The following is a 25,451-nucleotide window of genomic DNA, read 5'->3' as shown; positions in this document are numbered from 1 at the left end:
TTGAAGTAATCACGTTAAAATATTTAACGCATTTAAGCATGCGCGGAATGACTCACTAATGCATTGCCGCAAACATACTACAGTGGTGCCGTTTTTTGTTCATTTAGATCTAAGAGGCAGAGAAAAACAAGTGGACACAGGCATGCATTGAGGCCGCGCCATATATTGGGATAAGCAACTCTTTCACATCAATCATAACTATTGTGGCGAACGGCGTGGGGAAGAATGACATATACATATACAGTGGGGCAAATAAGTATTTAGTCAACCACTAATTGTGCAAGTTATCCCACTTGAGAATATTAGAGAGGCCTGTAATTGACAACATGGGTAAACCTCAACCTTGACAGACAGAATGTGAAAAAAAAAAACAGAAAATCACATTGTTTGATTTTTAAAGAATTTATTTGCAAATCACGGTGGAAAATAAGTATTTGGTCAATACCAAAAGTTCATCTCAATACTTTGTTATGTACCCTTTGTTGGCAATAACAGAGGCCAAACGTTTTCTGTAACTCTTCACAAGCTTTTCACACATTGTTGCTGATATTTTGGCCCATTCCTCCATGCAGATCTCCTCTAGAACAGTGATGTTTTGGGGCTGTCGTTGGGCAACACGGACTTTCAACTCCCTCCACAGATTTTCTATGAGGTTGAGATCTGGAGACTGGCTAGACCACTCCAGGACCTTGAAATGCGCCTTACGAAGCCACTCCTTTGTTGCCCTGGCTGTGTGTTTGGGATCATTGTCATGTTGAAAGACCCAGCCACGTCTCATCTTCAATGCCCTTGCTGATGGAAGGAGATTTTCACTCAAAATCTCTCAATACATGGCCCCATTCATTCTTTCCTTCCTCCTTTGCAGAAAAACAGCCCCGAAGCATGATGTTTCCACCCCCATGCTTCACAGTGGGTATGGTGTTCTTCGGATGCAATTCAGTATTCTTTCTCCTCCAGACACGAGAACCTGTGTTTCTACCAAAAAGTTCTATTTTGGCTTCATCTGACCATAACACATTCTCCCAGTCCTCTTCTGAATCATCTCAATGCTCTCTAGCGAACTGCATACGGGCCTGGACGTGTACTGGCTTCAGCAGGGGGACACGTCTGGCAGTGCAGGATTTGGGTCCCTGGCGGCGCATTGTGTTACGGATAGTAGCCTTTGGTTCTGTGGTCCCAGCTCTCTGTAGGTAATTCACTAGGTCCCCCCGTGTGGTTCTGGGATTTTTGCTCACCGTTCTTGTTATCATTTTGATGCCACGGGGTGAGATTATCGGTGGTCTTGTATGTCTTCCATTTTTCTAATAATTGCTCCCACAACGTTTTACCTGTTGCAGATTCAGTCTTCCCAGTCTGGTGCAGGTCAACAATTTTGTCTCGGGTTTCCTTCCACAGCTTTTTGGTCTTGGCCATAGTGGAGTTTGGAGTGTGACTGACTGAGGCTGTGGACAGGTGTCTTTCATACCAATAATGAGTTAAAACAGGTGCCATTAATACAGGTAACGAGTGGAGCCTTGTTAGACCTTTTTGACAGCCAGAAATCTTGCTTGTTTGTAGGTGACCAAATACTTATTGTCCACTCGAATTTGGAAATAAATTCTTTAGAAATCAAACAATGTGATTTTCTTTCTTTTTTTTTTTCCACATTCTGTCTCTCATGGTTGAGGTTTACCCATGTTGACAGTTACAGGCCTCTCTAATCTTTTCAAGTAGGAGAACTTGCACAGTGGGTGGTTGACTAAATACTTATTTCCCCACAGTATACCATTTGCAGCCACCACTGACAATCATGGTTGCCCAACTTCCCAACAAGCATTTGGGTGGAACAGTTAAGTCGCTACAGTATCATTTAGTAAAAGCACAACAAAAATAATATTCATATCTCTCAAACAAAATAAAATAAATAATGTTCACAAAAAGAAAAGCTCAATGCAAAGAGAACTGGCACTCCCAATCAAAATAGCTATGCAAAATACACATAAAACTTACTCAGACGTTGGTAAAACTCTATTCAAACATTTCGTTTAGCTCAACAAATACACTAGATGGCAATATTTAGACACAATATAAAAACTATCAGAGGTCTCATATGTTGTGAAGTCAACACTCAAATGAACGTAAGGTACAATGAACCTGGAAATGACGCCGTCAGTCGAAAGGCAAAACGCACCAGAAAAACTTGGCTAGATCTCTAATTAATTTAAAACTCCCAATGGACACCTTGTGGTGTATTTCAATCACTACCTTACATAGTTAAAGACACTGTGGAAGAACGGCTGTGACGTCACCGCTCGGCGACGTCAACAATGACGAGCTATTAGTTTATTTTTTTGATTGAAAATTTTACAAATTTTATGAAAACGAAAACATACAGAGGGGTTTTAAAATAAAATTACTATAACTTGTACTCACATTTATCTTTTAAGAACTACAAGTCTTTCTATCCATGGAGCCCTTTAACAGAAAGAATGTTAATAATGTTAATGCCATCTTGTGGATTTATTGTTATAATAAACAAATACAGTACTTATGTACAGTATGTTGAATGTATATGTACGTCTTATTTTTCCATTCCAACAATAATTTACAGAAAAATATGGCATATTTTAGAGATGGTTTGAATTGCGATTAATTATGATTAATTCATTTTTAAGCAGTGATTAACTCGATTAAAATTTTTAATCGTTTGGCAGCCCTAATTTGGATACGATATTTGATTTCAAATTTCATTTTTGCACAACTCTTGATATTAATGTAAGTTTTTTTTTTTTCGTTTTCCTTGTTAACTGCCATTGACGGTGCTCGACGTCCAATTCATTTCAACTGACCTCCCAGTTGAAATGAATTGGATGTCTATCGTTGTTAATGGCAATGAGTTATTAATTTTGGATCACTTCCTTGTTAATTTTAAGGTACTTATGGGTCAATGCCTGTTGATTGGTCACTTCCTGTTGTTTTCGGGGGATTTCCGGGTCACTTCCTGTTGATTTTGGTCACTTTCGGATGATTTTGAGGCATTCCAGGGGCACCTCCTGTACATTTTGATTCATTTCATGTAGATTTTAGGGCATTTCCAGGTCACTTTCAGTTCATTGGTCACATTCTACTGATTTTGGATCACTTTCTGAAGATTTCAGGGCATTCCAGGATCCCTTCCTGTACATTTTGATCATTTCCTGTAGCTTTTAGGGCATTTTTGGGTCACTTTTGTTCATTCCTCCTCAGTCACCTCCTGTTGACTTTAGGGCACTTCCGGCTCAATTCCTATTGATTTCGGGTTACTTTCTGATGAATTTGGGGCATTCCTGGATCACTTCATGTACATTGTGATTTATTTCCTGTAGATTTTAGGGCATTTTCAGCTCACCCCATTTCTCACCTTCTGTTGATTTTAGGGCACATCCGGGTCACTTTCTGTTGATTTTTGGTCACTACCTGTTGATTTTGGGGGCACTTCTTGGTCACTTCCCATTGATTTTGGGTACCTTTCTGATGATTTCGAGGCATTCCTGGGTCTCCTCCTGTACATTTTGATTCATTTCCTGAGGATTTTAGGGCATTTTCAGGTCTTTTTCAGTTCATTGGTGCCTTCCTACTAATTTTGAGTCACTTTCTAATGATTTCGGGGCATTTATTGGTCACTTCCTGTACATTTTGATTTGTTTCCTGTAGATTTTAGGGAATTTTAGGGTCACTTCCTGTTCATTTGTCACTTCCTGCTGATTTTGAGCATTTCTGTACGGCTTCCTATTGGTTTTGGGTCACTTTCAGATGATTTCGGGGCATTCCTTGGCCACTTCCTGTGCATTTGGATTCATTTCCTGTAGATTTTTGTGAACTTTTGGGGTCACTTCCTGTTAATTGGTGACTTCCTGTTTATTATAGGGCACCTCTGGGTCACTTCCTATGGATTTCGGGTCTTTTTCTGATTATTCGGGGCATTCCTGGATTAATTCCTGTACATTTTGAATTATTTCCTGTAGATTTTAGGGCATTTTCGACTCACCTTCTGTTCATTTGTCACTCCCTGTTGATTTTAGGGCACTTTCGGGTCACTTCCTATTGATTTTTGGCCACTTTCTGATGATTTCGAGGCATTCCTGGGACACTTCCTGGACATTATTAAATAGTATGAAGTGGTTTTTTTTGGTTTTTTTTTTATGTTGATATCAAGTTGAAAATTTTAGTATCGTGACAACAGTTGTGTTTTGCCACTACAACATACGGATTACAACTAAATGGGCGGTGATGGACGCCCAATCGTGTGGCGTCTAGCGCCACAAATGGCAGCCAATGAGTTAAGCGTTGAGGGGTGGAGAAAATGTTGTTTTGTACAGCCCTGGTGATGAATGCTGCGCTCATCATCAGCACAAAGTGTTCCTGGTCTGTACTCCCTGTGAGTAGGTGTCTGCTAATGAATAGCATTACAGGGCAATCTCATGAGGTGAAGTAACGCTGGAGAATTAAGTATACCGCAGATACTTTTGTTTTCAAACTGTACTGCAACTTCTGATTTCCATTGTTGGGATTGTACAGTACAAAATAAAAATGGGACAATGAAAGGACCATTTCTAATGGGAGTTTTGGGTTTAGTGGTGTTCAGTTGCTCTGGTGGCAATGTAACTTCATAAACTATCACGAATTCAATTGTAAAAAAAAAAAATGTTCTAGGCCATAAATGCATGAAATAATCAAATCAATGCACTGTTACAGCAGAATGAATAAGCTTGCCATATTGTGTCTTATGTAGGGATGTCCCAAAAAAAACGAGCTGATTGCATCATTTTCAGAGGATCAGAATCGGGTAAAAGACATTCTGCTGCATGCTCGACAGCTCGTACTGCCTAACTGTCCAATGCAGTTTACGTTTGGTACTTAAAGTTAACGATGATTGACAGGTTTGTAGCTTTGATCTTCTCAGAGAAGCTTGGTAGCTCTACGGTCAAAAGCGCAAATGTGTCAATCATCATTTAAGTGCCTATGACAGCAAAAAGCATGCTTTTTTTTTCATATTTTCCGCTGTATTTTATGTAGGGCTGCAGCTATCGAATATTTTAGTAGTCGATTAATCGATGGACTAGTTAGTTCGAATAATCGAATAATCGGATAAGGCACATGAAAATTAAAATACCTGAGCTGAGCCTCAAACGGTATAATTTTTTTTTAAAATGAGGATTTATGTACAACAAAAGAAAATTGGCTAACTTACATAGAAAAAGTCCACTAGCTTAAATGCTATAAAATGCTAAAGTTTTTTTTTTACAATGCTCTTAACAAGTGGTTCAGACACATATTCCCACAAAAAAACGGCTATACCTATAAACCAAATTAGAAATGCATTAAAAAACATTAGCTCAAACAAAAGCTTACGTTGGTCTTAACAGGGAGCGGGTTGGATTCAGCCATGTGAAAAGAGGCAGACTAGAGGGCAGTGTATCCACCCAAATCAATAAAACTAAATGCAAACACTTTCAAAATAAACCATTACAACGTCACTTTAATTAAACGAATACTCGAAGCAACAACATTTAGTTCGAATATTTTTTTTCTAATCGAATACTCGAGTTAATCGATTAATCGTTGCAGCACTAATTTTATGCTCTTGAATGAAATGGACCGCTTGGATGTGTGTGGAAGCGATCGCTATATTTATTTATTTTTTTGAATCCCTCGCCATGAAAATGAGTGACTTCCGGCTCCAGTCTCGAGTTGAGAAGGAGGGTGCTGTGACGTGTTTGGTAGAAGGAGACCTCTTCACTGTCCAGCCATACTGTTGTATGAGAAGGACCAAGGATTCAGCCGATTTTGCGGATTAATTCCTTTATTTTTCGCATCACGCCACTGCAGAAAAATTTTGCTGCACCAGGGAGAGGCGTGTGAGCCCTTTTGGGGTTTCAAAAGGTTCCCATTCACTGGTGGATATTAGCCAAAACAACCCCTACTACTGTGGGACCATTGGACTTACGAGGAAGTGAGTAATCATCGTGTTTTGTATTATGTTTAATACTGGGATCATTTTAATACGTAGGTGGCTTGCATTTTGTGGCTGACATGCTCCTTGTCGACTCTGCCGACGACACCGGCGGCTTGTCGCACATCCCACCGCCGGGAGAGCACTACTGTATATTCGTTTTATCGCCCTCTTCATGTGCCCGGTGTTGTGTCAAATTTTCAACCCCATTCACTTACGTTTCATCATGGATGGGCAGGTAGAAAAGATCTCCTAAGACACATTCTGTCTGTCATGTTAGCCGCACAACAACTGTACGCCGCTCTTTGTTTATGTCGTCGCCGTGTAGTAAAGCATTATTTTTCATTATGTTCGTGTTGACCATGAGGCAGCTACGCGTTCCTCCGACGTCGGCCGGTTTGTCCGGCGGTACTCTCCAGCTGCTTCCCCGGCGAGCTCTCCTGTTCGTAGTAGCAGGGGAACGAGCTGTAACTTGCTCTCCGCCGGACGGGTTGCCGATCGGCGAAGACAACCGGCAACCCCCGCGGCAGTGTGACATGATCCGGGCTAGTTTTGTGTGATTTTTCGCTTCGAAAAGCGAAAATAAGACTTTGAGACGTCACTCGGTTCGGGTTAGCATGTCGGCTAGCTTTCACGCCTTTTGGTTTGTTTACATTCTCCTAAGCCGGGGGCAGGGAAATGTCAAAAGCCTGACTAACTACGGCGGCATAATATAGCATTTGGGAGGTGCGACAGTAAAGCATTGCTGTGTAGTAAAGCATTATTTTGCCATATTCGTGTTGACCATTTGGCAGCTACACGTTCCTCCGATGTCGGCCGGTTTGTTCGGCGGTCATTGTCCAGCTGCTTCCCTGGCGAGCTCTCCTGTCCGTAGTAGCAGGGGAACAAGCTGTCAATATCTGCCGGGCGGGTTTCCTATCGGCGAAGACAATCGACAACCCAGTCGTCATGTGAAATGATCCGGGCCAGTTATGTGTGATTTTCCGCTTCGAAGACTTTGAAACATCACTCTGTTCAGGTTAGCGTGTCGGCTAGCTGTCACACCTCTTGGTTTGGTTTGTTTACATTCTCCGAAGCCGGGGAAGGGAAATGACATAAGCCCGATTTAGGTGGCATAAAATATTGTTTGGGAGGTGCGACAGTAAAGGTGGTCGACAGTTTTGACCATTATGGAGTAATTTTGCCATGTCGTACTGAATAAATGGATTTTTATTATTTCATACTCCATTTAGCAGAAGATTGTTATTAGTCATGACCATACCATTTATTTAGCAATTGGGAAAAATACTTCGATAAAATTAATATCCTTTAAAAATATTGGAGTACAGAGACTGAAACAATGACATTTTGCGGCTCTCTTCGTCGCATTTTTCTAATTATGAATAATTCCCCCTCAATGGGCTGCATACTAAATCACATGAAACCATTCTCCTGCTGACGTCATCCACCTGTTGGGGACCCTAGAGCCCTATAATGGTAGGCGTGGCTAGATAGCGGATTAAAAGACTAATTTCTTGTCATCTGCGCTGTACCAAATTCTTGTAAATAGTCGAATCGTCTCCAAATATGATTCGAATTCACATAATAATGCTATTTAAGACTTTTTTATCCTGTCATACGCACTTTAAACTTGCAGTCCTGCCAGTAAGTGTGCTGTAGTAACTCACTGTGTTAGTGAAAGGCTGTTCTCAGGAGCTTAAGTGAATTTGAGTGGACTCAGTCAATAAAGCATTTAATGAAGACGAGCATTTTTCAACGTTATTCTTGTTAAAAAAATAATTCATATTATGAAAGTGGCACGGAGGGACGGTAATGTTTGAAATCTTTGTTAAACAAAAAAAAAAAAATGTTTTTTTCAGTATCGGATCGGACACGGTATGGGCAGATTCTCAAAATAAGACTCGGGTGCAAAAATATGCGATCGGGACATTATTAGTCTTATGACAACATACAGTTCGTAGCCTTGCAATGTTGAATCCAGCGGCCATCGCGATCCATTGTTCCAAAATAGTCAAAGAAAAAGCAAAACAATTATTGATACTAGAGATGTCCCGATCGATCGGGTCCGATCACGTCATTTCCAAAGTATCGGAATCGGCAAAAAAATATCGGACATGCCTTTTTTTAATATATATATATTTTTAATTAAATCGTTTTCTAATTGTATTTAACGTTACAGACATAATGTGTTTCACTCTACCAGAGTCTTTAGTCTAAGCTTAAGGTAGGGTTATCAAATTTTCTCGCGTTAACGGCGAGAATTAATATTTTATACAATTGTCACGTTACAATATTTAACGCAATTAACGCATGCGCTGCATGACCCACTCACGCATTGTCGCGTTCAATCTATAATGGCGCAGTTTTACCCATACAGTATATAGAGCTAAAAGACAGCGTAAAATAAGAAGAGAGAATTTTGGCAGCCTTTGGAGCCTCTTTTTAAATGGCTAAAGCCTTACAATCCCTCTCCCAACGATTAGAATAATCGTGGGAAGTAATGTGGGGAAGAAAGGTAGTCGTTGATCTTTTTCTTAACACCCTATGTCATTTCCCAACGCAGAGAAGATATATCACGTATATCATGTACCACGACGCACAGTCATGGTTGCACTTCCCATCATGCATTTGGGCAGAACAGTTAAATGGCTACAGTATCATTTACTGAAAGCTCAACAAATACACTAGATGGCAATATTTAGTCACAATATACAAAGTCACATTTATCCTTTAAGAATTACAAGTCTTTCTATCGGTGGATCCCTCTCACAGAAAGAATGTTAATAATGTAAATGCCATTTTGAGGATTTATTGTCATAATGAACAAATACAGTACTTATGTACTGTATGTTGAATGTATATATTCGTCCGAGTTTTATTCATTTTTTTCTTAATGCATTGCCAAAATGTATATGATCGGGAAAAATTATCGGGACTGATTGGAATTGAATCGGGAGCAAAAAAAAAAAAAAAAAGCAATCGGATCGGGAAATATCGGGATCGGCAGATACTCAAACTAAAACGATCGGGATCGGATCGGGAGCAAAAAAACATGAGCGGAACAACCCTAATTGATACACTTGCTAATTGAGACCTTTTGAAATTTGCTGACAACTTTCTGTTATTTCTTTCTAGTATCTGGGTTGCATTGAAGTGCTGCGATCAATGAGGTCTTTAGATTTCACGACACGATCGCAAATAACAAGGTAAGTCCGTGTTCAGTTCTCTTACTTTCCTTCATCTTAACCTGTATATGCACATGGCTGTACATCTATGACAAATCCATTCACCAAACCCCCTTTCACCTAAAACTTCCACCTAAGCAGTCAAATTCAAAGCATCGCCATATTTTGTAGAGTGGGCACTCTAACTTTGCCCTCATGTCCCAAAATATCATCACCCCATCTCTTCTTATCATATTACCTACCCTTCCAGTTTGAGTTTAATCCATTTTAAAGTTATCGCAAATTCCTTTTCTAACCTTAGTGACCTTTGACCTCATGACTCATTACTTACTGTAATTTTTAAACTATAAGCAGCTACTTTTTTCCCTCATTTTATATCCTCCGGCTTATTAATTGATTTATTTGGGTTAATAGATAACACTTTCTTTGACAGCGGCGTCATAAGACTGCCATAAAACAGTGTCATGGGCATTAATGAAATTATGAATGATGTCACTAACTCCATTTATGTCCAGCTCAGATCTTCACATCCATTCCGAAGTGACAGTATTTGCCGGATGACACAAAATGACATCTGTCCTAAGAATTCAATAATGCTCATGGCAGTCTTATGGCGCGCGCTACTTTCAAATAAAGTGTTACCAAATACCATAACTAGCAATTAATGAAACAACTGGAACAGTAACTAAAGAAACAATTAGCACAGAACATTAATTTTGATTGTTATTTAGATCTGGAGTGCTGCAATGCATGTTAGGAGGCATTTTGGATGACCACAGTGTTGACAGCAGGTGGCAGCAGAGGATGACTGTCTCCCCCAAGGGAACAGTGATGGCCAAATGAAGCTTCTTGAAGCAATAAAGCTTTTCAGCCAATTGGTTCAAAGTTTCTTGGTGGTTCATTTGATCTAATCTTCTTTGATCTAATACAGTGAAGACAGCTGCGGCTTTTAGTCCGGTGCGGACCGAAATGAACAAAAAAACATTTTTATAATCGGTCGACATTATTTTTTGAGCACCTTAGGCAGTCATTTGCTTTGCATATGATTAAAAAATATATATATATATAATAGAGAAAAAAAATATTTTTAAAAATGATTTTTTTCTTTGCTTGAAAAAAATTTTTTTTTTTTAATTGAAGCAACTTTTTGGGAGATTAAGTTATTTAGATACAAATGTCCCAATCATAATATGGCCCAAACACAAAAAGGATTGCTTTAATCAAAGAAAACTTTTTCACTGAAAAATTAAGTGTTCATATGCAAAATTTTCTCAAATATTTTTCCGTGTTCAAAAACTATTTTCTATGATTGAAGTTTTTTTTTTTTTTTTTTTTTTTTTTTTTTTTGAATAATAAAGAGAAAAATGTCCTATCCAAAATGTGGCCCAAACACAAATCAACATGACTTCAATAAAAAAAAAAAAAAAGACTTAAATCAACAACAACAACAAATGCAAAAAAGTTAAAACGAAAAATAGCCGTCACACACAAAAAGGATTGCTTCAATCAAAGAAAACGTTTTCACTGAAAAATTAAGTGTTCATATGCAAATTTTTCTCAAATATTTTTTCGTGTTCAAATACTTTTTTCTAGGATTGAAATGTTTCTTTTTTTTTTTTTTTTTTTTTTGATTGAAGTGATTGCAACTTATTTTTTGATTGAATAATAAAGAGAAAAATGTCATATCCAAAATGTGGCCCAAACACAAATCAACATGACTTCAAAAAAAAAAAAAAAAAAAAAAAAAAAAAAAAAAAAAAAAGACTTCAATCAACAACAACAGCAAAAAAAAAAAGACAAATAGCCGTCACATGCATTTTTTGAGTTTCAAATTTATTTTTGCATTCATACACATTTTTTGGGGGGATTGAAGCGACTGTTTTTTGGTTAAAAATATCTATTTTTGATTGAAGTAACTTTTTTTTTTACTGAAGCAACTTTTTTTTGATTGAATAATAAAGACACAAATCTACCTCCGTATGGCTCCACCCAGGGGATGCAATTTTTGACTGGGGTAACTACATGAGCACGACACCAGCCGGCGTACCAAATTCAATGGATGACGTTCTTGGCAAAAAGTATTGCCGAAGCAACCTGATTTAGAATTCCCCTCAAGAATGACGGGAAACAAAAAAACAGTCATTGTCAACTTATTGTTTTTAATATTTTTGTCAGTTAATTTTTTTTTTGCTGACACTGCGTTTTGGGGTCATCAACATGTTGTGCCCCTCCCGCCCCAAAAGTCAAACTATGCATAAAATGTCACGCATCGTCTAGTCAGACAAAAACTGGAATTCGTCTCGCTATGTTTTAGTCTCCCAAAACACATTTACAGCTCATTAAAGTCATGAAAAGTTTTCGGTGACGAAATATTTTCTTTGTCATCTTTGACGAAAACAACATTGCTTCAACACAAAGAGACAAACAGATGTACGAAATCCAATTTATAGATTTCACTACTCGCAAAAGTATCACATTTTCTGCTTGTTTCATCTACAGAGAAGCCATCAGCTTGGTCTGGGAGGCTGTTCCGGGGACCAAAGGAGCTCTACGGAAGCGAAAGGTATGCACGTCATAGGACAGAAAATGAGCATTTTGGTAAAAGATGAGGAAGAGTAGACACCGGAAACAGTAAACAAGCATGAAGTGAGTCAGCATGTATCAGTCAAGAAGTAAAGAAGGCAACAAAATGAAGTTATTCATCTTCCTCTTCTTCCTCTCATCATTCCTGGCCAGAGAACGGCAAATCCTGATAACGAGAGGAAAAGAATAGATGAACGACCATAGCACTGTGTGTGCACGTGTACATGCACATTAGTGCGGGGGCTTGGCACGCCACATCCTGCGCTGCATTCATTTCACACGGTTGTTCAGTGACTCACAAAGCTCACCAACAAAACGAACCGTAGGCATGCACTCTGTAGTACCCGTTCAAATGTCAGCGTGTTCCCCCAATAATACACTCTAGTTTCTCTATTTCATTTTATATGCATTGTTGATAAGAGGACTTAACAAAACGCACCATAATGACGTCATCTGCCGTTCGATTTCCCTTCTATTCATCCATATGAACAACTCTTATTAAACTGAACAATGAATGTTTGCATCCAGAACTAAATATTTAATTTAAATCTTAAATGTAAATCGTAAATGTATATATCTGAAATGTAAATCTTAAATTTATATACTAAATGTAAATCCTAAATCTAAATACTAAATTTAAATGTTAAATCTGGAAACACGTGAAACTAAATATTTAGCTAACATGCAAATTCACATGACTGGAAACCGGAAGTAACCAGATAAAAGCTGGAGAAGCTCAGACTGTGTTTGTTTATGTTGCTTTAAAATGAATAAAACCTACTCAACTGTAGCAGCCTGCTCTTGTACATGGACAATTGTGATAATAACAATAGCTAGGTAAAATACACGTTTAGGAGAAACTTTATTTAAAGAGTATTTTGTGTTTTTTGTGTCACTTTTTTGTACTTGAGCCCAGTAAAGTTACTATGAATGGGGCGAGGGGTCTTTGTTGGACTGCAATTTTTACTTCTCTAACTTTAACCTCAGAAACATTCAACAGTCTGAGCTACTCCAGCTTTTATTTTGTCACTACCCGCCCCGAATCATGTGAATTTGCATATTAGCTAAATAATAATTTTCACCCGTTTCCAGATTTAACAGTATTTAGATTTAAGATATATATTTAAGGTATATATCTATATATTTAACATTTACATTTAAGATTTAGATTTAGGATATAAATTTAAGATTTACATTTAAGATATACATTTAAGCTATATATATATATATATATATATATATATATATATATATATATATATATATATATATAACATTTATATTTAACATTTAGATTTAAGATTTACTTTTAAGATTTAAATTAAGATATATATTTAAGCTATATATTCATATATATATATATAACATTTAGATTTAAGATTTAGTTTTTAGATTTAAATTAAGAATATAAATTTAAAATTCACATTTAAGATATATATTTAAGTTTAATATATATATTCAAGTTTTACATTTAAGCATAGACTTCATAATGATATTGACGGGAAATAGGGCGTGGGGCTGATTAATAGTATTAGCAATAGTAATAGCAATAGTAATAATGAATATTAGCTAAATAATAACTTTCACCCGTTTTCAGATTTAACATTTAAATTTAGTATTTAGTATTTAGGATATAAATTTAAGATCAGCATTTAATATATATATATTTATATATATAAAACATGTATATTTAGTTGGATCGCTGCATGTGTCGCTGCGACCGACTGCGAGTAACTGTAGCGGACTGTTGGATGGCCCCTACTTGAAGGCGTGGCGCAGTGAAAGTCGAATCTGACCTGTCAATATGATTATGAAGTCTATGATTTAAGATTTAAAATAAATATTGAGTTCTGGATTTAAATATTCAGGTCTAATATTTATTATGTAAACATATATATTTAAGTTGCTTCATAATGATGTATATGTGCCCCCAAAAAAGTGACTCTAAAATTTTGCACCACATTTTAAACACTGGTTTGCGATAAATGTGAGAAAATGTTTTCGTAACTTTCAGCATGTGCTGTTTTACAAACGGCGCCTCATATCACTGTACCATACAATGTATTATAATTGAATTCTTACTGTCTGACAGCCACCATCCAAAGCTCTATCCAGCATCCTCGGGAAGAGCAATCTGCAGTTTGCTGGCATGTCCATCAACCTAAACATCTCCACCAGTAGCCTCAACCTGATGACACCGGACTGCAAACAGGTAAAGTGGAAAACATACCATAATAAAAGACTACACACCCCAGTTACCACCTGTTCAACCTGTTGCCCTCTGGCAGGTGCTACATATCAGCCAAAACAAATAGACTGAGAGACAGTTCCTTTTCAAGAGCTGTCACCATACCAAACTTAGGTTTGTGCTAAAATATCAGTCATTGCATGGCTAATGCCACAACATTGTCACACACATCTCACTAAGTAATATGTTCTCCGTCTCAAATCAATCTGAGTACAGCGGTGCCCCGACATACGATCGCTTCGACACGCGATCTTTTCGACATCCGATGTAAAATTTGACCGGCCATTTGTTTCTACATCCAACGACATGCTCGAAATACGACGACTTATGACAGCGCCACAGTTTCTTTGTTTTCTCGCAAAACAGACGCACTGCAGATTTATTATTATGAGCTTGGTGTGGGCGTCCATGAATTGGCTCGACAATACAGCAGTAGAATGTCTACAATTTCAACGGTCCTCCGACGACCGCCGTTTGCCAGTCATTATAATAAGTTAAGGTGACAATTATTACTATGGTAACATCGCCAAAGAAATCGTCAGCTTCGTCAGGTTTTTATCATTCATTTCAGAACTTGTGCAACACAACACACCTACTGTCCGCTACAGTTGATGCCAGCAAACACAGAACAGAACATTAAAAGACAAAGTAAAATCTCTACCGCACCTTTCTCACTGTCACGTCAGCCACGCGGTGCGTTCAGGTACAACAAGCAAAACACGTCTGCCACATTAGAACCGGATTCATTACGTTATTACAGGAATTATTATTATTTTGCTGTATTATTATTCCTATTCTTATTCATAATTTATTTGTTTTGCTATGTGTAATTGCCATTTGTAATAGTACCATCAGTATTTATTAGAGATTTAGTGTAGGTTTTTGGGCTGTGAAACGAATTAATGGTATTTTAATGTATTCTTAGCGGAAAATGCTACTCGACATACGACCATTTCAATTTACAAAAAAGGTCCTAGAACCAATTAACTTTATATGTAGAGGTACCACATTATAGCATTTTTGCACTGTTACAGTGGGGTAAATAAGTATTTAGTCAACCACCAATTCACATTCACAAAAATCACATTGTTTGATTTCAAAAAAAAAAAAAAAAAAAATTAGAGTGGAAAATAAGTATTTGGTCACCTACAGTGCCTTGCAAAAGTATTCGGCCCCCTTGAATCTTGCAACCTTTCGCCACATTTCAGGCTTCAAACATAAAGATATGAAATTTAATTTTTTTGTCAAGAATCAACAACAAGTGGGACACAATCGTGAAGTGGAACAACATTTATTGGATAATTTAAACTTTTTTAACAAATAAAAAACTGAAAAGTGGGGCGTGCAATATTATTCGGCCCCTTTACTTTCAGTGCAGCAAACTCACTCCAGAGGTTCAGTGAGGATCTCTGAATGATCCAATGTTGTCCTGAATGACCGATGATGATAAATAGAATCCACTTGTGTGTAATCAAGTCTCTGTATAAATGCACCTGCTCTGTGATAGTCTCAGGGTTCTGTTTAAAGTGCAGAGAGCATTATGAAAACCAAGGAACACACCAGGAAGGTCCGAGATACTGTTGTGGAGAAGTTTAAAGCCGGATTTGGATACAAAAAGATTTCCCAAGCTTTAAACATCTCAAGGAGCACTGTGCAAGCCATCATATTGAAATGGAAGGAGCATCAGTCCACTACAAATCTACCTTTATGGAAGAGTGGCAAGAAGAAAAGCCATTTCTCAAAGATATCCGTAAAAAGTCTCGTTTAAAGTTTGCCACAAGCCACCTGGGAGACACACCAAACATGTGGAAGAAGGTGCTCTGGTCAGATGAAACCAAAATTGAACTTTTTGGCCACAATGCAAAACGATATGTTTGGCATAAAAGCAACACAGCTCATCACCCTGACCACACCATCCCCACTGTCAAACATGGTGGTGGCAGCATCATGGTTTGGGCCTGCTTTTCTTCCGCAGGGACAGGGAAGATGGTTAAAATTGACGGGAAGATGGATGCAGCCAAATACAGGAACATTCTGGAAGAAAACCTGTTGGTATCTGCACAAGGACAATGATCCAAAACATAAAGCCAAATCTACAATGGAATGGTTAAAAAATAAACGTATCCAGGTGTTAGAATGGCCAAGTCAAAGTCCAGACCTGAATCCAATCGAGAATCTGTGGAAAGAGCTGAAGACTGCTGTTCACAAACACTCTCCATCCAACCTCACTGAGCTCGAGCTGTTTTGCAAGGAAGAATGGGCAAGAATGTCAGTCTCTCGATGTGCAAAACTGATAGAAACATACCCCAAGCGACTTGCAGCTGTAATTGGAGCAAAAGGTGGCGCTACAAAGTATTAACGCAAGGGGGCCGAATAATATTGCACGCCCCACTTTTCAGTTTTTTATTTGTTAAAAAAGTTTAAATTATCCAATAAATGTTGTTCCACTTCACGTTGTGTCCCACATGTTGTTGATTCTTGACAAAAAAATTAAATTTCATATCTTTGTTTGAAGCCTGAAATGTGGCGAAAGGTTGCAAGATTCAAGGGGGCCGAATACTTTTGCAAGGCACTGTACAAACAAGCAAGATTTCTGGCTATCAAAGAGGTCTAACTTCTTCTAACGAGGACTAACGAGGTCTAACGAGGCTCCACTCGTTACCTGTAACAATGGCACCTGTTTTAACTCATTATCGGTATAAAAGACACATGTCCACAAACTCAGTCAGTCACACTCCAAACGCCACTATGGCCAAGACAAAAGATCTCTCGAAGGACACCAGAGACAAAATTGTGGACCTGCACCAAGCTGGGAAGACTGAATCTGCAATAGGTAAAACGCTCGGTGTAAAGAAATCAACTGTGGGAGCAATTATTAGGAAATGGAAGACATACAAGACCACTGATAATCTCCCTCGATCTGGGGCTCCATGCAAGATCTCACCCCGTGGCGTTAAAATGATAAAGAGAGCGGTGAGCAAAAATCCCAGAACCACATGGGTGGACCTAGTGAATGACCTACAGAGAGCTGGGACCACAGTAACAAAGGCTACTCTCAGTAACACAATGTACCGCCAGGGACTCAAATTTTGAACTGCCAGACGGGTTCCCCTGCTGAAGAAAGTACATGTCTGTGGTTCGCTAGAGAGCATTTGGATGATCCAGAAGAGGACTGGGAGAATGTGTTATGGTCAGATGAAACCAAAATAGAACTTTTTGGTAGAAACACAAGTTCTCGTGTTTGGAGGAGAATGAATACTGAATTGCATCCGAAGAACACTATACCCACTGTGAAGCATGGGTGTGGAAACATCATGCTTTGGGGCTGTTTTTCTGCAAAGGGACCAGGACGACTGATCTGTGTAAAGGGAAGAAAGAATGGGGCCATGTATCGACAGATTTTGAGTGAAAATCTCCTTCCATCAGCAGGGGCATTGAAGATGAGACGTGGCTGGGTCTTTCAGCATGACAATGGTCCCGAACACACAGCCAGGGCAACAAAGGAGTGTCTTCGTAAGAAGCATTTCAGGGTCCTGGAGTGGCCTAGCCAGTCTCCAGATCTCAACCCCATAGAAAATCTGTGGAAGGGGTTTTCGTTGCAGTTTTCCTTTACGTCTCTTTTTCGTTTTCTTCCGTTTCGTCTTCGGCCGTTTAGTCTTTTTCCTTTTGGTTGTTTTTGTTGTTGTCTTTACCATTTTCGTTGTCGTCTTTACCTTTTTCAATGTCCATTTCGTTTTCGTCTTTCCCTCGTTTTTGTTGCCCTTTTCGTTTTTGTTGCAGTTTTCATTTTCGTTTCCGTTTTTGTTTCTGTATTTTTCTCTTTTTATTTTTCTATTTCTATTTTTTTCGATATCGATTTTTGTATTTCTACTTCTACTAATAGAATAATACAAGCTATTTTTGTAGTTAGTATGATAGCTGTTCACGTACATAATGCACAGAGCAATATTGTCCTTCATAATTCACATTTTTCTGCAGCGTCCCATTTTCATGCTGCCCTCTTTCTTCTGTCAGATCATGAGTCACTGCACCACCGAGATATAAATAAGCGACTTTTATGTTTTCTCGATGAAGGCTTTCACTATCAATTCATTTTAGAAAGTTAATTAAATAATCAAAGAATCGGATGCTTGTTCTTGGCGTTTTCTGGTTCAAATTCTGTACAAACATGAGAAAAAGTTCTGCTATTTTTGTTGTTGTTGTTGTTTAGATCATAGCCAACCATCACATGCAGTCCATCTCTTTTGCATCTGGTGGCGACCCTGTAAGTATTTACACAAAGATCAAAACTTTTTAAATTAAATCTCTCTTTACATATATATATATTTTTCCGTTTTTCAGGACACAACTGACTTTGTGGCCTATGTAGCGAAGGATCCTGTTAACAGAAGAGGTAGGCTTCCATGAATCTGTCAGTTCTGCACTTCATTTATTCATGAAATGGCCCAGATATTTCGATAGACATTAAAGAAACATGTTTTTGGTATGTTTTAAGCTGAGATTTTACCAATTTTAAAGTCGATTGTCAGCCCGTAAAAGTAGTTGTTTTAATTCTGTGTTTACGATGGTTGTCCCGTCCCACCAATAGGCCATTTAGGAGATAAATCCTTTGTCTTCGTCCAGATTGCCAAAGTTTTGTAGGCTTTTTAAACTAATGTTTGCAGAAATTAGACAATGGTATGCATATACAGTACAGTACGTCGTGCACTACAATTAAGTTTACTTATGTATACTACAAGAACGTGTACCTCATGGTACTCAACTATGGTTACTTATAGTACAGGTATAGTACATGTACTTCTGTGTACTTGTACTACAAGTATGTTTACTTTACTTTTAGTACAAGAACCTGTTCAAAGCAACAACAAAAAAACGCGTACAGTTAGCATTTATTTTATGTAAATATGTCCAAGTACAATGCTAGTCTGTTAGTGAATGTAGCTAGCAACGGCCTTATGTAAACAGAGCTTTTCCGATGAAAAGTCATGTGAAGAAATGCTTAAATCCCCGAATTCTTTATAGATATGGACGAAAAATAGTCTCGAGTCTCTGTTAAAAGCAAAAAAATGTGCAGTTAGCATTTATTCTACATAAATAGTGTATGTCTAAGCAGGGCCGGAGTGGGACTCATTTTCGGCCCTGGAATTTCATGCCTCAGACCGGCCCACTCATTTAAAATAATGTCATTATGCATACACGTGTTAAGTTCAGTGTTCTCTAAAGCCGTGTACTGTAATTCTGTGTATATAAAATGTGTATAATATGTAATAAAAAATGTGTATGCATATGTAAAATATGCAGGTCAATTGCATCAAACATTTATCACTTTCAAATGTGTAGTTTTATTGCATCTAACTTTTGATAAATAAATGAGCCACTATTATCATTTGGGCTTAAAATGTGACCATATTAGAATTGAAGCTTGCTTGTTCACACTGTTACAACACCTGTTTTTTCAACACTGACAGCATCAATGGCAGCAATCCCATCCTCACCACTTCCCCCTGTGTCTGCCACTGACATTAAATCACATATTAAAGAAATAGTCCGTTTTGAACATAACAACAATGCATTCTGATCAATTCAAGTCAGCTTTATGGCACTTTAAAATGCCACGTAATTGATTACAGTATATTAATTCTAATTTTCACTCACTGAACAACATGGCAATCCTTCTTCCAGCTCTGCACCTTTGGCGTGTTCATTATGGCTAATGCTTGTTGCTACATATCCCTTGTGAGGTACTACAAGAAGCCAAAGTTTCCACAATTACATTTTGTTGTATCACACGGTGCAAGTCGCATTTTATCCGCCATCTGGCCTTACCACTTTTGTTGTAATCCTCTGTAGTTTGAGGCAGCGAAGTCGTTGCATGAAAAAAATTAGGTATTTTTGCGCATTTTGCCGATTCTTTCACGAGTGGTTTTCTCTTTTATAATTCTTATTTTTTTCAGCGCAACCCTTGCTCTTTTTATCCATCCGAGCACCGAGATAGCAGCTAATTCCCAACTCTCGCTAATTTGGCTCAATAGACCCTACTCACGTGACGTCACAGCCACGCCCCCGCGCCATGATGTCCGGATACTAGTCATGTTAATGCATTAGCGCTTCGTAAATTCCTCCTATTATGGCGTGTTTTTCTGCTCGTTAACATTAATAATCAAAACGGTGAAGTCGTGTGTGGCGGTCAGTTGCAAAAAGAGAGAAGATAGACGGAGAGACTTGAATTTTTACCGTATTCCGAGAGACCCGAGGAGGAGACCGAGATTGACTGCTGCAATTCGACGAGAAAACTGGGCTCCAAACGACTACCGCAGATTATGTAGTAGTCATTTTATATCTGGTAAGATGCATTTAATATATATTTAGAGGGTTTTGGGCTGACAACCACAATTAAGGTCATTGCTAGGCTAATCACCGACAACATACACGTATGTATGTAGTCAGAGTGCTATCGCTAAACCATATAAACATTAAAAGCCCTAGCTCCATTGACAAATGACATGAAATACATTAGACTTGACAGTGGATGTTAGCAAGAACAAAAGATTTTGAACTGAAAATTTCGTAACTCACCTTCCGAGCACAAGATTCCTGCCGAATTTTCGTGTACGAGGACCTGTTTCACCCAACCAGCAACGTAGCATTTATAAGCCTCCAAGCTCTTAAAGTTTTTCAAACTTTCGTGAGAATAGGCTGATTTTGTGTGGACAAGATAGTTGTAAATATCAGGATATCAGATGTCAGGCGAAGCCAGCGGGTCGAAAAACATCGATTTAGGCATCAAATACGGATCTGGCGAATGGATAAACTGAAGCTTTTCCACGTAACGCCTTTTATGCAACGGATCCAATGAGTTTACAGCGTCAGATAACACCGGGGCTTCCATGAATTGCTCTATAACTTACTCGACTAATTGAAAACAATGAGAATAGGTCTGAAAAAGAGGTACAATATGGCGGCCGGAAACAGCGACACGCCCATTTTGTGACGTAGGTGAGTAGGGTCTATACAGACTACAATTAGGGGGCGGAGCTGCATGCTGTATTTTTCGTCTGCACACGTGAGGATGCATCTGGGAAAAAAAAAAAAAATTGTTTTTTTTTTTTTTTTTTTTTTTTTTTTTAGATGGCCCACAGGGACAGCGGTAACAGAATGTAAATTATACTCACTGACACTGTCATTAATAAATACCAAACAAAAAATTATAACAGAGTAATTTTTTTTTTTTTTTTTTATAAAACCCGGACCCGCCCATCTGGCCGGCCGGCCCATCGGGAATCGTCCAGAAGCTCCCGATTAGTCACTCCGGGCCTGTGTCTAAGTACAATGCTAGTCTGTTAGTGAATGTAGCTAGCGGCCGCCATATGTAATCAGAGCTTTTCCGGTGAAAATTCTTGTGAATAAGTGCTTAAATCCACAAATTCTTTACAGATATGGACGTAAAATACCCTCGATTATCTGTTAAAAGCAAACAAATGTGCAGTTAGCATGTATTCTACGTAAATAGTGTATGTCTAAGTACAACGCTAGTCTGTTATTGAATGTAGCTAGTGGCCGCCATATGTAAAAAGCTTTTCCGGTTAAAATGTTTGTGAATAAATGCTTAAATCCACGAATTCTTTATAGATATTGACGTAAAATAGTCTCGATTCTCTGTTAAAAGCAAAAAAAATGTGCAGTTAGCATTTATTCTACATAACTAGTGTATGTCTAAGTACAATGCCAGTCTGTTAGTGAATGTAGCTAGCGGCCGCCATTTGTAAACAGAACTTTTCCATTGAAAATTCTTTTGAATAAATGCTTAAATCCACAAATTCTTTATAGGTATGGACGTAAAACAGTCTCGGTTCTTGGTTAAAAGCAAAAAAAAAAAAAACGTGCAGTTAGCATTTATTTTACGTAGATATTCCAAACTATGATGTCACTGCAGTAGCGGCTAATTTCTCCCATTGATTGTTTGCACAACATTTCAAAATGCATGCATGGTATGAAAATTATAATAATTACCTTAAACACTCTAACAAATCACTCCTGAGACAATCCTTCCTGTTTGTATGCAGTACAGCTTTCGAACTTTTTCAACAGAAATCCGGCGTTAGATCGCTGCGCGCGTGTTTGTGAGTACCTTCTCTTGATGTGGGCGGCCCTCTACTTAAATGCAGGGCGCAGTGCATGACCGATCTGACCCGTCAATATGGTACCTGTCAAGTTGTATTGTTTCGGCGTAATTTGTACAAGTGAGCACTGATTTTTAAGTGTGTACGCCGTACGTTCAAAATCTTTACGTTTTTCGTGCGTTACGTTTTTTTTCTCCGTTCGGATTTTGTCACCGTTTCGGCAACGAGACAATGTGCGTTACTATGCGTAACTACGTTGGTTGAATGACACGAGAAAAGTCAGAGACGCGGAGAGAGAAGAGCGGGAAGAAGGGAATTGTTGTGATCCTGCTGCAAACGCGATGCTAAACTAGGTGGCTACAATATTTCCTGACTGTAGCCGACAGCCTACAATCTACGCCCACTTGATGCTACACTAAAATCCCATGCATATGGAACTAGATGCGAACAGTGGCGCCTCCAGAAATTTTTCATAGGAGTGGCCAGATGGGGCCACTTAAAATTTTGGGGTGGCCAAAACTAAAAGCCGTAATTTCAGGTTTTCATTATATAATTGCAGTAAAAAGGTCAGGGGAAAACTATCAGAAAGACTTAAGGACACGGCTACTGATATACTTTGGTGTATTGTGTAATATTTGATGTTACTAATGATTTAATGTGCATAGTCCGTAACTGTCCAGTCAACATTTTGAGTTCCACAACAATTCTGTTTTATTGTGTTATGTATAGATTAGGCATAAGGTGTACATTTAACTAGGGCTGTCAAACGATTAAAATTTTTAATCGAGTTAATCACAGCTTAAAAATTAATTAATTGTAATCAATCGCAATTCAAACCATCTCTAAAATATGCCAAATTTTGTGTAAATTATTGTTGGAATGGAAAGATAAGACAAGACGGATATATACATTCAACATACTTTACATAAGTATTGAATTTGTTTATTATAACAATAAATCCACAAGATGCATTAACATTATTAATATTCTTTCTGTGAAAGGGATCCACGGATAGAAAGACTTGTAATTCTTAAAGGATAAATGTGAGTTTGTATATTGTGACTAAGTATTGCCATCTAGTGTATTTGTTGAGCTTTCAGGAAATGATACTGTAGCGACTGTTCTGCCCAAATGCATGATGGGAAATGGTGCAACCATGACTGTGTGTGGTGGCTGCAAATGCTATATCTTCTCTGTGTTTAGTACACTACAGTGTGTTAAGAAAAAGATCAACTCCTGTCATTCTTCCCCACCTCTCTTCCCATAATATTTATAGTTGCTGTGGGAGAGATGACAAAGCTTTTGCCAATTAAAAGCACGGCCCCAATGAATGCTTGTATCTACTCCACTCTGCCTCCTTTCTCTGTATATAAGTTAAACAGCACCATTGTAGGCTGTTTGCGGCAATGCGTGAATGAGTCGTACCGCGAATGCGTTAATTGCGATAAATATTTTCACGTGATTAATTTAAAAAAATTAATTACCGCCCGTTAACGCGATAAATTTGACAGCCCTACATTTAACAAAATAAATGCATTCATTTGGGATGAAATGCATAGCTGATGCTACAACAATCTAACGACATACTGGCAAGCTGGGTGGCCATTGGGGTGGGAACTCTGGGAACAGCCTATTCGCTCAGAAATGTCTTTCTGTGTCTTAGCCTCTTGCTTGAAGGTGTCAATGATGGCCTTCTGGACAGCAGTCAGGTCGGCAGTCTTGCCCATGATTGCGGTTTTGAGTAATGAACCAAGCTGGGAGTTTTTCAAAGCCTCATGAATCTTTCGCAGGGGTTTTGAGTTAATTCGTTGGTTCAGACGATTAGGTTAATAGCATCTTTAGAGTACCTTTTCATGATATGCTAATTTTTTGAGATAGGGATTTTTGGTTTTTCTTGACTTTTTTGCCAAAATCATCAATATTACAACAATAAAAGGCTCAAACTACTTCAGTTGTGTGTAATGAATCTGAAATAAATTAAAGTCTAATGTTTATCAGTACATTACAGAAAATAATGAACTTCATCACAATATGCTATTTTCTTTAGAAGGACTAGTATATAGAATTTAGATTTATGATTTAGTTTTAAGATTTAGATTTAGGATATAAATTTAAGATTTACATTTAAGATATACAGTATAATTATTTGAAATTTTTTGACAAGGACTATATTTTATTTGTTCGACTCTCCTCAGCATGTCACATCCTGGAGTGCTCCGACGGTCTGGCCCAGGACGTCATCAGCACCATCGGCCAAGCCTTTGACCTTCGTTTCCAGCAGTACCTGCAGTGTCCTTCCAGCAAGCCTTCCTCCACACAGGACAGGTGATTTTTTATTTATTTATTTTTTATATCAGTGTTTGTTTAAAGTGTTTAATTCTGCACTTGCGTGCAGAGTTCTCAACGTGGAGGACTTGCCGTGGACGGAGGAGGAAGAAGAGTCCGCCGAACATCCGTACTACAACAACATCCCGGGGAAGATGCCGCCCCCTGGAGGCTGCATTGACACGCGGCTGACCAATCAGAACGCGCCCTCAGATGGAAGCCAGGTGACCTAACAGCCACATCGACAGTCGGATAGTTGCATAAATACTAAAATGCACAATATCTGTCTTTAGACGGGCTCAAACTCTGTGGATCAGAACTATTACCAAGGGCGACATTGTGGAGAAAACTGGTCAGAGGAGAGAAAGTCTGTCTTTATTCAACAAGGTAGTAAAATCATTTTTTTTTCTCGTGCTATACATTTCTGTTTATTCTAGAAACCCAAATAAACTCCTTTATTTTGGTGGCATTTCAGCAAAAGCATTTGTATTTCTTATTGTTCTGGTCTTTTCTTTCCAGGGTCCTTGGATATAACCAGTGAGTACAAAGGTCCGGTGACAAAAGCAGACGAGATGCCCACATACATGAACACTCAGCAGATAGACGAGCAGGTCTTGGCGGCGCTGCAAGCTGAGGCGGAACAAGTGACCAAGAGCATGGCAGCCGTCGCCAGGGAGAACCCTCAGACGGATCTTTTTGACATGAGTAAGTCCTTCATGGTGGTGCTTAAAGGGAAAGACAACACTTTTTAGAAAGGATCTTGATCGGAAATCGGGCCGACCAGACCCTATCATAGAGGATCGGGATCGGGTGAAAAGGATTGTGTTTTTAGTTTAAAAAAAACTTATTGTGACGGCTTGAGTTGGCAGTGTTTAGAGCCAGTTGACATTTTACCGTATGTTACTGCCCCCTTGTGGTCATAATAATTCATTGCATACATCATGTACACTGTGTCCTCATGTACACATCATGTACATAGTACACTTATATTTTTAATTTTTTTTGAAGGGCTAAAAAGT

General features: G+C 38.4%; 1 protein-coding gene across 1 annotated transcript in view; it reads left to right on the top strand.

Moving 5' to 3' along the window:
* shc3 (SHC (Src homology 2 domain containing) transforming protein 3) overlaps positions 1-25,451 on the top strand; it is a 44,841-nt gene that overhangs the window by 12,617 nt on the left and 6,773 nt on the right. Inside the window, exons 2-10 of the mRNA XM_057819543.1 lie at positions 9,107-9,177; positions 11,656-11,719; positions 13,832-13,951; positions 18,198-18,251; positions 18,329-18,380; positions 24,303-24,432; positions 24,503-24,656; positions 24,726-24,819; positions 24,952-25,137. Coding sequence (XP_057675526.1) covers positions 9,107-9,177; positions 11,656-11,719; positions 13,832-13,951; positions 18,198-18,251; positions 18,329-18,380; positions 24,303-24,432; positions 24,503-24,656; positions 24,726-24,819; positions 24,952-25,137 — 925 coding nt within the window. The remainder of the gene's footprint in view (positions 1-9,106; positions 9,178-11,655; positions 11,720-13,831; positions 13,952-18,197; positions 18,252-18,328; positions 18,381-24,302; positions 24,433-24,502; positions 24,657-24,725; positions 24,820-24,951; positions 25,138-25,451) is intronic.

This window comes from Corythoichthys intestinalis, chromosome 17, assembly GCF_030265065.1.
Source record: "Corythoichthys intestinalis isolate RoL2023-P3 chromosome 17, ASM3026506v1, whole genome shotgun sequence".
Taxonomy (NCBI): domain Eukaryota; kingdom Metazoa; phylum Chordata; class Actinopteri; order Syngnathiformes; family Syngnathidae; genus Corythoichthys; species Corythoichthys intestinalis.
Note: the sequence above shows the minus strand (reverse complement) of the source record. Positions and strands in the feature narration are given on the sequence as shown.